The 16,190-nt window shown below is 38.8% G+C and overlaps 1 protein-coding gene across 2 annotated transcripts; it reads right to left on the bottom strand.

Moving 5' to 3' along the window:
• Window positions 1–2,573: 2,573 nt before the first annotated feature.
• LOC115422065 (dystroglycan-like) lies at window positions 2,574–15,926 on the bottom strand. 2 transcript variants are annotated; one of them, XM_030138117.1, is made up of 3 exons: window positions 15,660–15,926; window positions 7,469–8,034; window positions 2,574–6,447 (listed from the first exon to the last, which is right to left on the bottom strand). In XM_030138117.1, the coding sequence occupies exons 2-3, from the start codon at window positions 7,889–7,891 to the stop codon at window positions 4,138–4,140; spliced, it is 2,733 nt and encodes a 910-aa protein (XP_029993977.1). In that variant the 5' UTR covers window positions 7,892–8,034; window positions 15,660–15,926; the 3' UTR covers window positions 2,574–4,137. The 2 variants fall into 2 exon arrangements, with proteins under 2 accessions (XP_029993977.1, XP_029993978.1); XM_030138118.1 differs by lacking the exon at window positions 15,660–15,926 and adding an exon at window positions 15,532–15,653.
• Window positions 15,927–16,190: the final 264 nt, after the last annotated feature.

Genomic DNA, 16,190 nt, shown 5'->3' with positions numbered 1-16,190 from the left:
GCTGTAATTATAATCTGTTGTGACCCCAGGAATTATAAACATGCATATGAAATGCCAATTTTGATTAGTGTTCTGCCAGTGTTTAAAATACAGCAGGTGTTGTATAACCACTGATGTTCATCAGTAAAAACCTGTGGAGCAAATTCAACTAATTAGGTAGTAACACATTTGTATTTACCTGTATTTTATCTCATATGTGGAAGATAAGGATTGTATTGAGGGCAGCAGTAGTTTTGTATGCAGAGCTGCAAACCACAGACAAAGCGTTTTCAAGTGGAGCACATCAGACACGTCAACATACTGAAAGGTCAGTGCTTCTTATAGCTTTTCATAAGGTTATACATTTTTCATTACATAAATTACCTTTAATTCCTCAATATATTTTTAATGAGTAGGGAAGGGGCTGATGAAGTTAGAGATAGCAGGGTATAAAAAAGCCTCAGCTCTACATTTTGAAACTCCCTCATTACCTTATACTGTTATTGATTAGTTCAACTCCATTTGCAGATTCAAACTACTCAACTGCTCTCATGGAGAGTATTAATAGAAACCATATCAGCAGATACGCACTGAAAAGGGCACAGCAGATTGTTTCAGGTCCTTTTTTAGTACCCATTTATTGTATGGGACATAAACTGGGCATTAAATGTGAAAGTGTTTTGGTGCATTTTTTAAATGTTCACTTTACAATTTTTTAAAGCCTGCTTTACGCCACAAGAGATGAAGTATTCACTGCTTCTGTAGCCAAAAGTGAACCCAGTTATGTTGATGCGCATGACCTTGCTGAACCCAATAGCGCAGCTGTCAGTTGTCTGAACAGCATCAGCATAGAAGTTGACTCCTGTCTATCTGCCGGTGGATAGCAACTCATCAGAGCTCCTGCTAGAATGAAACATCAACCCACCGCTGCATATTCAAAGCCTTTCAGATGTGTGCCTGAGGTGCCGAACAGTATACACTCTTGTTTAATTGCACATTCACTCGTAGGTGGTTTTATGTATTCTTTGAACAAAGGCACATATAAGGGTTATAAGGGTTAAGTATCAACATGTCTGACTGACTGTATGTGCACACTGTATATGCTGTTTAAAAGCAGTCAATATTTTATGAACAAAGCCTTTAAGTCATGTCTCTAATATCCCTTGCAAATTAGTCGCCCACAGTTGGATGGCTGGTGGCTAATTGGCAAATGATTATTACATTCATTAAAATATAACCCACCACATAATTACTAATTGTGTGTTGCAATATAATAATTAAGACTAGTATGACTTGGCAAATGACAGCCAGTCAGCTAACATAATTATAGCAACAAAAATTAAAGCAAAATTTCATGTTTCTGAGATTAAGCTCTGCATTCATCATACACAAATTATACACAAATACAGATAGTACGTGTAAACAGTCAGTAGGGTTAGGCATAGCGAAAAATATAGGAAACCTTCACAGTAAGTCTGGAGATGATGGATGTAGGGGCTTAAAGATAAGGACCACTGAGTAAGAAGCAAAAGTGGCTGAACTCCTAAAATAACTTTGCACAAAGTGTACCTGGGAGCCAAAATGACTTCTGGAAGCTTTCTTGGCAGTTAAACAATTTTTTTCTAGGCCTGTGTGACAACAAATCAAAAAAAAAAAACTTGTATTAAAATGTGATGAAAAATGTGTTTCTTAAAAGCAGCATAAGTCTGTCAGCATGTCGCTGTTTGCTATAATAAAACTCTTTTGACCTCTGATAAAAGCCATCATTGCACAAACACAAACGATCTGAGAGCAGATTAGTCATTTTTACTGATACTCCTCCAAGAGATGTAGGAACCATGAGTCCAAAAGAGAAACGGCCCACCTCAAAACCTAACAAAGGGAGTAGATCTTTGAAAACATCATACAGTCTCACTGGGGCTGTCTGTTGTGTATTTAGTTTATTGCTACTAAGAGTTATGACTCATGTTGTAGCCAAAAACCAGCCACCCATTAGGTGTACTTCTATAAACTCTGAGACTGTGACAAAATACTTAAAAGAAAAGCCACAGAAAGGGCACTGCTGCTTTGTTACTTCAAAGTTTTTAGAGTTTTTTTTTGTTTGTTTTTTTAAACCAAACTTGCACAGCTTAAAGCCTTTGAGAGGTTATATTTCAAGGGTCATTCTTGTAACCACACTCATTAGCCTGTCTAGTAATTAAGAGGAAGTTAATGAGGAGAAGATGTTGTGAGAAAGGGCTCATAAAATGAAGCAATGAGTCAAGTAAATAGTCAGCCACATTATTACTCAGCTTACTCATATTAAGTAACATCTCCAGTTTGATATGTACACTGACAATGATTATTTTTGTAATAACACATTGTAGTTAAACATAATAGTCATATTAAACTATTTTGTGATTGGAGTTACTGCAAATGTATTGATGGAAAATATATCAGTGGATGTATCTTTGATCAGCCCTTAGTAAACCATACCAATCAATTCCTACCACATACATTAACAAAAATAACTCTTTAGTTTAATGCACAAATATCAAAACTGTAGGATAACATTTTATTTCTAGTTTTCTCAAATGAAGGGACTTACCACACTCTTTGAGGCTTTACAAATAGTATTACATTTTATTAATATATTTTCATAAAACAAGTTTAAGACTGTATCAAAAACTCAGTAAAAACATTAGATTTTTAACCATTTTTTCTTATGGTGATATCAGATATGAAATGTACATAATTCACATATTGTTGCAGTTTCTTTGCTCCCCATCATATTGAGACAATGCATTATTTTTTTGTGATGGGTAAGTAAATTTTTTTTTATACCCTCACAAATTATAAAGTCATTTTTTTATGATTGTGATCATAAATCTAGACATACAATTAAAAAATAAAATTATTTCCCACTCTTCCCTCCCACCCCTTCCCCAACTAGGTTTACTGATAAAACACTAACATTATGGAGTTCTTTAATTTCACAGGCACACTATTATGTACAACCCCTTGTCCCGATGCCTCATCTGAACTGACAACAGGCTGTGCACTAAATGTGACAGTGCAACACCCACAGGCAGAGCAGTGATAACTGTTGGGCCCACCCCCACCCTTCATACCAACAAAAGCAACTAAACAGAAGACCGTGGACCCCCCTCATTGACTATGTTGCCAATTCTCACCCTGCTGAAAACCAAGAATTACATCGGCCCCATCATTATCGGCGATCAAAGACATCACCTTGGCAACAGCAAAACCACCTCATCTCACAGGCAGGTTCAGTGGCACACACACATTTAAAAAAACCAAAAAAAAAAAAAAAAGTTTATGTAACTTAATTTGGCTACATCTACAACAGGCGTGATCAGTGTATGTAATGTCCATTTTGATTGATTACCATAGTAGTCTCAGTGGTGTGGTGAGTTCAAGGATTCAAAGAAATGTTTTCTCCTTATTGGACTACCACTTGCTGTATTCCATTCTGCGCAAGACATATAGTGCAAGGTTTAACAAGAATTTGCATAAGTGCAAGGTTTGCATGTTATTGTCGAGAGGGAGCAAAGCATAGCAAAGAACAGGGAGGGATCAAAGTCTTAGAAATAAACTCATTTTTTTTGTAAATAAAGTGATTCATGCTTTCAGTTTGGCTTTTTGTCTTTCATCCCCTCTAGAAATAACAGGTGCAAAATCTTAGTAAACCTAGCAGAAGGACAGATAAGAGTGATATAGAACTCAAAGATTAACACTGTGATGGAGAGCCTCAAGTCTGTTGTCATGGTGACATCTGTTCAAAAGCCCTGTGGGCTTCAGTCTCTCCTGCTTCTTTATTATTTTCTATACAATAGAAATAGTACATCATTGAAGATAAAATTGACTCTTCCTGGCAAAAAACAGACAAAAAGGTATACGCAAGAAGTCAAAACCCAATCTGAAGGACAACAAAAACATAGTGTTGGAATTACAAACTGTTTCCCATCCATTTGCTCTGTGCCAGAAGTAGAATTGTACGATACAGTGTCTTATCCATGGTGGTCAAATATATGGGTATGGTTGCCTGCTTCTCTACAAAGTCAAAGCCATTTCTTTGAGCACATGTAAAATTACTCCTGTTTTCAATAAGCATCCCTATATTGCACCTGCTTTCCAAACTGAAAGCACCAGTGTGCGTTAGGGAGGCACATAGGGGGGTGGTGACCGGTATGCGGTCATGTTCTTGGGGCGAGAGCCTTTGCCCTCTATGGGGACAGTAAATGGTGGAGGAGGTTGGTAAGGAGGTGCATTGGGATCCTCGTCTTGATAAATAGAGTACTCCTCCAGCAAATCCTGGTCCAGAAGGGTACTATGGGGACCAGCCATGTTGGGATACTCTGGGGGAGGCAATGGAGGCTTTTCCTCCTGAAGGATGAGAGGGATGCTGGAGGATGGGGGTGACTTAGAATCATCCAGCTCATCAGCAAATATAATGGGCACCCCTTTCTTGATGAAGGTGGCTTGCTCCTCTATGGTCATCTTCCCTTTGCGCTTTTTTCTGTAACAGACCATAGCGATGATCCCTGCTATGAGGAGCAGGGCTGCTACCACAACAGCAGGGATAACTGTGTGCAAGTAGACATCATCACTGCTCACGCGGCCAGTCCCAGGGGAAGGTATAGCTGTAGGAAGAACAGGCAATGGAATTTCTCCAGGTGGAATGAAGGTATAGCTCTGACATTTATTGGTCCCACGCACTGAGATGTTAATTGGTTTAAATTCAGGTTCCATGGCTTTGACGAAGGCCAGTTTAGGTGTGCCTTGGGGATCAGAGATCCTGTTGCTTAGAACTGTGATCTGGTCTTTCGGGCAAGGACTCTGCTGGAGACTGTTATTGGTCCACTCCACTACAATAGAGCCCCTTGTGATGCTTCTCAGGGTCACTGTACTGCTGTTGCGATCTCCAAGGGCATAAGCCAACTTTTTGGTCAGAAGAATCTTCTTATGGACATCATTTGTTAGGGATTTAGGATCACCATGGAACCGAGCAGCAAATACCGCTGAGGGTTTGTCATTAGTTGCCCAACGATTGACTTGAACCTCAAATGCATCCATGATACTCCTTCCACCCTTATCAGTAGCTAGCATGAAATACTCATGTTTACCTTCATGTTGCTCATCTGGAAGGCCATACAAAAGCTGAATAGTGCTGTTGAATTGGATCCAAGAAGTTTCACTAACTGGTTCTTTGGGGGTCTTCTTCAAAGTTAAACGCAGCTTATCAGCAGTACCATCCTCCCTGTCATAGAATGTATCAACAGGTATCTTAACCTCAAAGTAGGTTCCAACCCATGCATTTACTTGATCAATGGGGTTGCGGATCTCTGGACTTTTATTGGAGTCTGGAGCTGGTGAGTAAGTAGTGGTGCGCTTGGGTGGTTTCGGTGTGGTAGATTTTGGTTCCCGGGGAGGTGGGGTGGTGGTTTTGATTTTCTTGGGTTTTCTTGTTGTAGATTGCTTGGGTCTTTTGGTGGTGCTTGGTAGTGTTGGCAAAGCAGTAGCTTCTACAAATGTAGGTCGGGTCATGGTAGGCTGGACAGGTATGGTGCTAGTAGTCCCCAGTACTCTGGTGGGTTGGGGAGGTCCAAAGACAGGTGTGTGGGCTATTTGATCTCTCACCCGCATAGTGGGCTTCACTGGAAGAGGCAAAGGGCCTCGTACAGGGGGAGCAGAGTTGTCTGTTGCTGAAGCAATTGAGGGTGAAGTTGGGGTGGGAATAACTCGTACAGGAGGCTCTGGGTGAGTAGTTGGAGGAAGCAGGGAGGGTACTGGAGTAGGAGTATTGTACAACTGGCGCCTGACCCTTTTCACTCCATGGGGTTTTTTGTTGACTATGTGCCAGCCTACCACTGGGTAGCCCAGTCTGGCTGACATGGTCCCATCCTTGGCTGAGGACTGGACACTGCTAATGTCAGGGATGCTGCTCTGATCAAGAGCACATCCCAGTTTCCACGACAACAGGGCCCCATTTTCCACCACTTTCTTAGCATTTCCTGGCCCAGCCATGAAAGCAGACATGTCAAATAAACGGTTGTTTACAACAGGGACCACCCTCATATGCTCAAGAGGCACATGAGAGAACTTTCTCATGATGCCCAGTAAATTCACCCTCTGCTCAGCAACCATCTTTGTCAAGTCAGCATCCAAGATGACAGTGAGGACAGTGACTGGCTCTTCAGAGCCACAAGTGAAAGGCTGAAGGCCACTGACATCAGACTGCAGAGTAAGTAGGGCTGGCTCAGAATCTGCCCGTTCTTCTGGGTACACTTCAATTGAGAAGACTGTACTGGGGAAAACTTGGCTGCCAGTTTTCTCAGTTACCTCCTCTTCAGACACCAAGATATGATAGACTCCTTTGTCCTGCTCCAGAGCTAGGCCTCGAAGGATGCAGCTCTCTTTGTCCCAATACAACCAGGAAGGTAAAGTCTCCTTCCCCATCTCAGTGAGCTACAGAAGTAAAAAGAGACAGTATTACCATTTAATACTATAGGGGTAGTTTTAGGAAAACAGTCAAAAGGCAAAAAAATAAATAAATAAGATTTTGCTAGACAATAAAGATACTAAGGGGTATGGTTTTATTGAAATGCATTGTTTATTTAGTCTCATTACAGGCTTCCAAGCTGTGATATGAAAGAAAAAAAGCAAGTAAATCTCAGCAGATTTAGTTTATTGTAAACTGTAAGTCAATTATCAAAATCTTCATCTCATCTTTTATTGAAAATGAATAATTAAGATTCATGCAAGAACACTAAACTGAAGGCACACATCCTTTGACTATACTGAATCTCTCCCCAGTCCCATTCAGTTTATCTAATTTTCTCAATATTAACAGGAAGTAGAGTGAGCTCCTTTTCAAAATAACTATGAGTCATCACTCTTCATTTTGAGCTATTACTGTATGACAGGATATCATCCTGTATTACCACATGGGCCAATAATCTCATCTCATTCATAAGTCTGACTGGAACAAACTGCACCACAGTCAGTTTCAATCAGTACTGACATGGTAATCAAAACTGAACAAATAAATACTAAAGATTTGGCATTTACACAGTAACAGGAAAGAGACAGTTGGTCCTACATAGACATGTTAGTCCTCATTAAAGACACTGTTCGAGTGAATGGTTATTGATGAGATTAGATTATGAGATATTATTTTCATGTGACCTCAATTGCTGATTACACACTTGTTTATTATACATTTGTTTAGAAAAGTTATTAAATCAGCACTAACACTGGGGAGACACACTCATTCTTTTCAGCAGCTCAAGACCTGAAGTGCCTGGTACTGCATGTTCTATATTACCACGACATTATGTGTTTATTTTAGAGAGAAATAATGCTTTGCATGTATGATAACAGTTAAAAACTACCTTGAATTATTTCTAGAAGCCAAGACTTCATTAGATGTCTTAAAGTCTGTGACACATGCGCTAATACACAGTGGCGAACTCTTCAGTATACTTACATGAATTTTACAACTGGCATTTGCAGGTCCTGGTGGGACCCTCAACTGGAACACCTGGCCCACAATTGCAGAGGAGTCAGGGATGCCAGTGTGCACAGCCCCATTCTTTGCTGAAGAATCCGTGGTTGGTGTAGGTGGCCCCTCACCAACTGAAGACACTGCAGCATGGAGCTCAGTGAGCACGGATGACTGCATGGAAGCCTCTAGTTCCACTGTCATCATCTCCACCAATGTCTCTTGCTGTTCAGGCACATTGCCGTGGGCCATGGTCACCAGAAGTCCTATTACCAAGGTGATAGTCCTGCTTAAAAGAGGCCGCCCCCTTCCCGTCTCTCCGCTGCTCATGTCTCTCCGTTTATAGTGCATAGCAACAGGCCTTTGGGCTGCCCAACAGGTGTCTATGAACAACTGAAGAGGCCACATGCACTGAAGTCAGTCTGATGATATGCTCGTGGTCAGTTTGCCTAGTTATCGCTTTTTCTCACAGACGCAGGGTTTTGCCTTTGCTGTCTTCTGTGATCCATAAAGAGATTTTTGGCAGCCTTTTAGACAGCCATGTCCACCAGCTACGTGAGAAAAGACACAAAAGGGATATATTTAAAATGGTGTGCATCAGGAGACAAAATGGAAGAAAAAACATCACTGAACACATTACATTAACTGCTATGCCTGAAAATGTTATCAAAACACTGCCAAGTGCAATATTTAAATCACAGGAATTATAATTTTTTGATAAAAGGTAAAATGTGTCACAGTGTATCATTATAAATGAAGTATTGATGCTACACTGATGCCAGGCCTACAAATCACAGTCTCCAAGTGTAAGGGAACATACTTGTTTGGTACAGACACACAAAATCAAATCATTTGTATATATTTTTCAGTGAAAATGAAATGCAGTATTGACCTTTCCAACTACAGTCATGACTCATATCATAATTGCAATATCAATTCTTTGTACATCATTCAGCCCTACGCACTTCCACAGTACAATTTCACAAAGTAATTAGTGATATTCACAGATTTAATTATAAAAAGGACACATAACTTTATAATAAATGAAATAATCAATGTGGTAAAAGTGGATCGATACATAAATAAATCAAACACAAAAACTGGTGAGACACTGATCTAATATGACAATGGATGGTAATTATTCGCATCCAGTAAATGGCAGCTTTTGGGGAGCAAAACATTTCTATTTTCTGTCTCACCACACATGTCCACTTCCACACACTTCCTCTTCAAGTGCTAAACATTGTTAAAAAGGATACACTGATCCCCTACTGATCTTAACTTCTGTCACGGCATTTTCAGTAATAGCAATTCTCATGAGATGCATGAGTGTCAAAGGTTGTTTGTCTTGGTTGTAAGTTTTAATTAGGTGCCCTGGGGGTTGGAATTAGAGTCTCCATTGTACTGACCCAGCCAACCCCAATCCTGTAGCACTCAGAAATGGGCAGAGGAGGGTCAGCCAACTGCCTGGAATCCTAATGCCTGACCAGCACAAGGCTGTGATGTCATCTTAGACTCTCCCAATTATTGCCTGAATTCAACTGCTCCCAACAACAATAAGCCCCTGGGAAAGGCCTGTGCGATGTGGACAAAACAAATAATTAAATCGCCATTTTCTAAAGCTAGGGGTGCAGTCTTATTTTGCAATTATTTAACCGATTTGGCTCTTTCAAAAGACTACACCCGCCGCCATTATGCATTTTCAATAACACACAGGATATTCCATTTAGCAACACACTAGAGCCAGATTAAACAAGGAACACCACATCCATCAGGTTAATGAGCCAGACGGACAAGAATTTCAGAAAACAGCTTTCTACAAAAAATTGGGCTGTTATTAGCTAGCGCAAACTGTCAAGTTACATGCACACTACTCATGCAACACCCTGTTTTTCACATAAGAAAATATTTTATGATTTACTAGAAAATCTCATGATCTTACAATGGCCTGAATACCAGTGCTCCTGTATATTACAGGGAGAACTGCATCATAGGTTGTTTGTAGGAAGAATGATGAGACGAGCAATTTTAAGACATTTTAGTTTTGGTTTTTTTTAAAGCATCCGTCTCAACTAAATTGTTTCGTTTACAACATGTTGCCCAACTACTGCTATGTACATGGGCTAAATACAATCTTAGAGCATTAAACCACTTTTGGATCATTATAAAATGCCAGTGGAACAAAGGAGGCTGCTACAGTCTTTGTAATTAATGGGAACCATTGAAGCCGTCACAGCTGTATGTACAGTCTAGAAAATGTGGGCTAGTGTTTACTTCATCAGTGAGTAAATGTGTTTCTAGTTTCTTCTATAAGTTTCTTCTTCGACAGTAACATTGGTCCAAAACTGAACAAATAAGTTTTCAGTCAAATACCAACAAAAAGTCATTACACCGCAGCCTATCTGTTCCTCCAGAAACCTCGGAAAACTTGTTAGTTTAGTTGAAACTAAATTTCAAGAGTGAGAAAAATTGTGATTCAGATCATGTTTCTGCCTCAAAAGATTGTCATATGATCTTTAGATCGCCCACTCCTAGTCATGTGTCAAAACAGCTCAGAAAACAGGTTGAGTTGATGATACTTTTTGATGGAAGGTGATAATAAAGCTCTTTTGTGCAGACAAAAATTTTAATTAATTTTATATCATCTATATTTATACCGTTGCATATTAAATGCCATTTTCTACCACAAGTTTCAGCAAAGACTGAGCTTCACAAAAAAAAAAAAAAATTGAAATATAATTGAAGATGTTTAATGATAACTAATAAAAAGTACTTCTAAATGGATTTTCATTTTTGCCAAATGACAGTTAGCAAAAAGATAAATATTACTGAATAAGGATCCCATAAAATGGATAAAAAAAAAAAAAATACATTTACTACAAAGTGGATGAGATCAGACGGTCAGCATCATCACTTCCAGGTAAATTTAAGGTTGTATTCCCTCATTTTAGATCTAGTCATTATCTATACACTAAAATGCATGGTCGACTATGCTCTGGTTCCTCTCAAAGACATTAGCATATAAAGCCTCAGTTAAGTCTGATTATCTCATTTGCTTTCCTCTACTCTTTACTTTGCAGTGCTTCAAAAATAGTCAGAGTCAATAACAAAAGAAATTACCATTTAAATGTAAATCCAAACAATGACACCATTAGTAATGCCCTGGAGTCAGACCGACCTACATCTATTTAGAACGTGCTCGTATGGAAAAATGACATCAAGTGACAAATCTGTAACAAATCTAAAACTGGAGGTATTTAAAGACCCATTTAATAAAACTTGTTTCCAATTCATGCCTGCTAAAAAGGTGGCTTAGCAGACAGTTGAGTCACCACATTTTCCCTGTTGCACAAGGCAGAATTACATTCATTGTTATAAGTGGGAGTGATGAGAATCTCTGCAAGGCTTAAATTCCAGTTACAAAAACCTTCTGCTGTAAACATGTGGTGACTTAGAACTTGACCATTAGTTTAATCTTTAATAGCCATGTTCTCTTCCAAATATGCTGAAAGACTGTTCGCTTTACTCTTATAACCTCAGCCTTTAGAAAGGCTAATAAAGGCAGAATACATTTTTATGAATTGTGCAGCATGAATCATCTGACCTTTTTAATAAACCAATATTCAGCTTGCTGCTGTTGTTACAGCTAACAGTTTCTTTTGCAACACTTATCTTCCTTTTCTATTCATTGTTTACAACATTTACATCTGTAGCTCAACGTGTAAAAAACTAAGAAGGTCTACAACGAAGCCCTTCTCACCCAGACTATAAGTGATCTGACCAATACTATCACATTCCTAACACAATTTCTAGTGAGACTTCTGAAAGGTAACACTGTTTCCATTAAAGATTAGTTTTGTTTTGAATCACTGATTAATATCTGGGTTTACTGGATAATTAAAATAGTGTTAATCAAAAGTTGTAATTGCCAGTAAGCAATACATTCTAATTAAAGCATTCTTTTAAGAGGATATTTGAAAATGACATCCCAATGTGGACTTCCCTGACTATTAATCTGACATCTGTCAAGCAATCTTCTGGAGAGACTCGGTATAAACACAAGAAATCACAGGATTGGAAATATAAAATACTTACAGCTTGATTTGTCATATTGCAGATTTGCTGCTGTTACTAGAGTTGCAATGTTTAAAGGGTAAATCATGTTTGAGAAGACAGAAACGTCAGCTAATTTGTCCAATTTGTCAGTTTGTTGACACAGGGTGGATTCCTGTTAAAAGCTACCATGCAAGGTTTGATCACAGAAGCAAGAGCACATAAAATGAGACTATGTTTCACAGAAATGAGACACTGAACATTGTGACAATCAAACATCTCATGAGCCAGATCACCCACCCTTTAGACTAAGGCAGCACAATAAATCAAACTGCAACTGTAGCACCATAAAAACTATACAATCATGAAAAATTGCAAATTTAAAATAATCTGATTTTGGGAATGGCAAAAGATAACTTTGGATTTAGTGACATTGAGCAGCAGTAGTCTATAAAACAAGCTAAATAAAATCCCAACATTTTGTATTTCTTATTCTTTTTTCCTTGATGCAAGCAAGTAGATTCTAATTGAAACAGCAAAATTTTCACCAGAAATGCACCCCTACCCAAGACGAATAAACCAGCGAGATTAGTAATAAAGAGATACGTGCTTCGATAGGTTTATAAGTTTGTAAAGGAAATCTACATGTATAACAAGTAAAAGCTAAACATATAGTCAAATATTTGCAGCAGAGTAACAGAATATATTCTATGTAAGCGTTGTACTATACAACGTGGATTTTATGGCAAAGAAATGGGTTATAACTCATCAGGGAAAATGACATACAGTTAATAATTTAGTCAGGGTGGCTGTAATCTGAAACACTAGTTACACACTGGCTACCCGTTTCACTTGTCAGACATTTTGCCACCCACATACAATGTCTTGCCCAAGTCATTATCCATGTCGAGACGTGCATTTTTTCCTGGTGGGACATGTTCTCCATGATCCCCCCCGACACACACACACACACACACACTTCTACTGGATCCAATATTTAGTTACATAAACACTACACATTTTTAGGGCACATGGGCATATTAGAGAAGTGAACGGCTAAAGTCTTCCACGACCCACAATATATGGACACTGAATATTAAGAAAGAACACATCTCACGATTCATCTTTCCATTTCTGTCTGAATGTAAAACACAAACATTAACATGAAAATAGGTATTACCCATAGACTTAATTCAGACAAAGCACTACACCTCACCTCGGGCTGTTGCCACACACGAGGGGGAAAAAAAAAAAAGGCAACATCTGAGCATCAAAGTGAGCTCTCCACAATGTGGCCTAGATTCTATCACGTTCTCATTTCACAGCTAGAGTAAATCAGATTCACTTCAAACAACATCTCATTAAGAAATATGGAACAATTTAATATGTTGTTTTACAATAAGCTTCATTTTCATTAAAATAAATAACATTAAAATGAAAACATGCCCGTAACAGACTGTGCTTTGAGATTAGTCATTCAGAAATTAACAGATGTGTCAGTTAACGAAAAGGCCAAAGAAGAAAACATGGCTTAAGAGGAAAGAGCAACTTTTTTTTTTTTTTTCCCAGCCATGTTGACTCTAGTTGAGAAAACTGACCTTTGGGAGAGTTTAAAAAAAATTGAGAAAACCTATAATATTAGTTTAATTTACAATGTCTAAGAATAGAACTGACTCTTCCTGAAAATATATGACCCGCCTTAATCACAATTCACAATCCCTTACAGGGAATAACTGCCCTCTTGTTACCCCATGACATTTCCCTACAGCTGCATAAAGGCTATACATTAACACTTGCACGATAAGAAATATAGTCACAAAATGTATTACATTGCAAATGATATATTAGATAGCTGAATACAGCACAGTATTTCTGCTGCATATTTTAGTGAAAAAGTCTTTTTTCAATTATTGCTGCAACATGAGTTCTTGCTCATCAAGAAAAATCCAAAGATTACTGGATATTTTGGGATTTATTATTTTTCCTAATCATCTAAAAATACAAACAGACTATTTTTTTTTTTTTTTTTTTTTTAATGTAGTGAGTTTCCTTTTGTACATTTCACACAGGACTTCACTGTATTCAATGTCACTAAATCATACACAAAATATACCTTACATTACAGACTTTTGTGATTATATACTTAGACAGGCTGTCAGCAATTGGGATTTCTAATCTTCAGGGAACACTACAGATCAATTTACATAAAAATGCATAAAGGCATATGGCTAGGTACTGAACTTTAACACTTAGGACACTAACTGCTTAGCTACTGCACAACATTGAAAAATGTCTATATTTGATCTAAAACGTAAAGAGTAGGTTAAATCTCATCTGTGTCAGTGCCTGTGGCTTATAAACATTTTATAAGTATTGTGTTCACAGATAACTTCAATTTCTGCATAGGTTTTATTTTGTACTAACCTTTTTAGACTTAAAGTTATGTTATGAATGAAGAGTTGATGAATAAAACCACAATTTTCTACCATTCTGTGCCATAAATTTCCTTTTTTGATCAAATGGAAAACTAGTATTTAAAAAGCAGAACTCAAAATAGTATCAATCTAAAGGTATCGGTACTGGCAAACAAAATGTTTCACAGTGCCCAGTGCTGCTCATACAGTGAACTAAACTGTTTTTATGACGAATACCTTTGTATACTGTAAACATTGCAGTGACATAAGGATGAGTGTGGGTGATTTCCGTCCATGTCACACTGTGGTTTGCACTACTGGAAAATAGTTGACAACCACAATATCCGTGCTATTTGCAGTTCAGCAGTAGTTAAAACTTGAAAACCATAAAAAAAATAATTAGGGTTCCCATGCACAGTGGCACTCAGGGCCAATTGAATTGACGTACCACATCCAGCAGCCTCTAGATAGTGCATGAGCTGAATAACAAACATATTCACAAGACAAGCTTGCTCTGCAATTGGATGTTTCCCTTGTGTTGCCCTCTACACTTAAAATGAAATGTGTGGAGAGGAAAACACAAAATTGGCTTCTCTGGCTGAAAATGCAACCTGGCATGATAACCTGAGAGCAACTCGTTTAACGTCACAGTAAAAGCAATCGAAGGTCCCCGTTGTCAACAAATCACTTTGTCTATTTCAAGAGTGCGCTACCTATATGATAAAGCATAAGTAAAGTTTAAATATAAAATCTTGGTTAAGGCTACTCATCGCCTCTAAAAAACAAACAAACAAACAAACAAACAAACAAAAAAAAGTTACACAGCTGCAGAACCACAACTTAACATTAAAGCCTTCGTGAATAAATCGCATCATTTCGCAAAACAGCTTTACTTAATGTGGGAAAAGCAACAACACTGAGAACAGATGATTAACGAGTGTGTACAAATCACGGAATCTGCCAGTGGGAAGATTAAATGTTTCGGGATTAGAATAAGTGAGTGTGTAAGCAGTCAGCTAGCTATCCGGTTACTTTCTATGAGCTAACTAGCTAACTAACTGAATCGTTAGCTACCGGGCCCGTTTCGGCAAGACGGGAGTAGGCAAGGCCTTCGCAAATGATAACGCTGCCGTCAACATTCAACCTCCATAAATCATTAACCATTGCACACTGTGTCAAAATAGCTCCTGCGAAATTATTTACCTACAAGATTCGCCATAAGAAACGCTAAATCTGACAACTGGATCCAGAGGGCTATTCCGCATCTGTCCATCGCTAGTGTAGAGATGCACCTGTTTTATTCTAGGCGGAAAGAAGCACCGAGCTCCAGCATCCGACATAGAACTGCCTGGCTCTCGATAAACGTTACAGACAATAATAATTCTGATACCATACTGTAAAAGAAACATTTACGACTTGGCAGCATCATCCACAAGGCAGATTTACCTACCGCAAGCTAGCCCAATTTCTTCCACCAAAGTCGAATAAGAACGAACGGATTGAGCAGTGATAGCCACCGAATACGGCTAACAAATAAGCTAACGACAAGAGAATATGCCGATGATAAATATAGCTCGTTACCTGTCCTGTCAGCGGAATGCAGCCGGTGGTGATTCTATTAATGGGCGCAGTTAGCAAATACGACAGGGGAGGCATTTTTTAATGGCGCTACGGCTTGAACAGCGACAGCACCCAAAACTCAAACTGACCTTGTTAGCGAGCTAACGTTAGCTAACTCGCGCCGTAACGTCTCCTCTTCTGCTTGGAGTGCGCCGCGGAGACTTCCAAAATGCCATCAAACATGCGCTTTCCCGAAACCAAGATACATTAACTAAAGACAGTTATCTGGGAATAGTCAGGGGGATGAGGAATCTCAGTGGCTCGATTAGTCTACAGATAGTTGAGTGTTCAGTGTTGTAATTATGTCGGTAGGTACCCCTCCCTTGCTGCCTCTGTCCTCCTCGCAGACAGGTCTACAGGTTGAGGCCAATCGCGTGCACCAGCATGACTCCGCCTCCCTTTTATTCAGGCACATGCAGGTGAAATGAAAAACTGGTGTACACCCGGAAAACTGCCTGCGTATTCCCAGGGTCGTTGTGCCATTGGCTCTGTCCACTCACCTAAAGCTCTTTAGTGGATGAACATGTCTACTGTAGTTACACCCTAAGTGAAACAAGTACTTAATTGGTAAAAACACAACTTATACTTCATTTTTCGAATCAAACCACCAACACTTTGCT

This window comes from Sphaeramia orbicularis, chromosome 7 (genome assembly GCF_902148855.1).
Source record: "Sphaeramia orbicularis chromosome 7, fSphaOr1.1, whole genome shotgun sequence".
Taxonomy (NCBI): Eukaryota; Metazoa; Chordata; class Actinopteri; order Kurtiformes; family Apogonidae; genus Sphaeramia; species Sphaeramia orbicularis.
This window is presented reverse-complemented; position numbering and strand designations above follow the sequence as displayed.

Coding starts and splice junctions, on each gene's coding strand:
- LOC115422065 (XM_030138117.1), bottom strand. CDS start 7,891: ATGTGGCCTCTTCAGTTGTTCATAGACACCTGTTGGGCAGCCCAAAGG. Junction 6,448..7,468: donor ATGCCAGTTGTAAAATTCAT/GTAAGTATACTG, acceptor TTACTTCTGTAG/CTCACTGAGATGGGGAAGGA.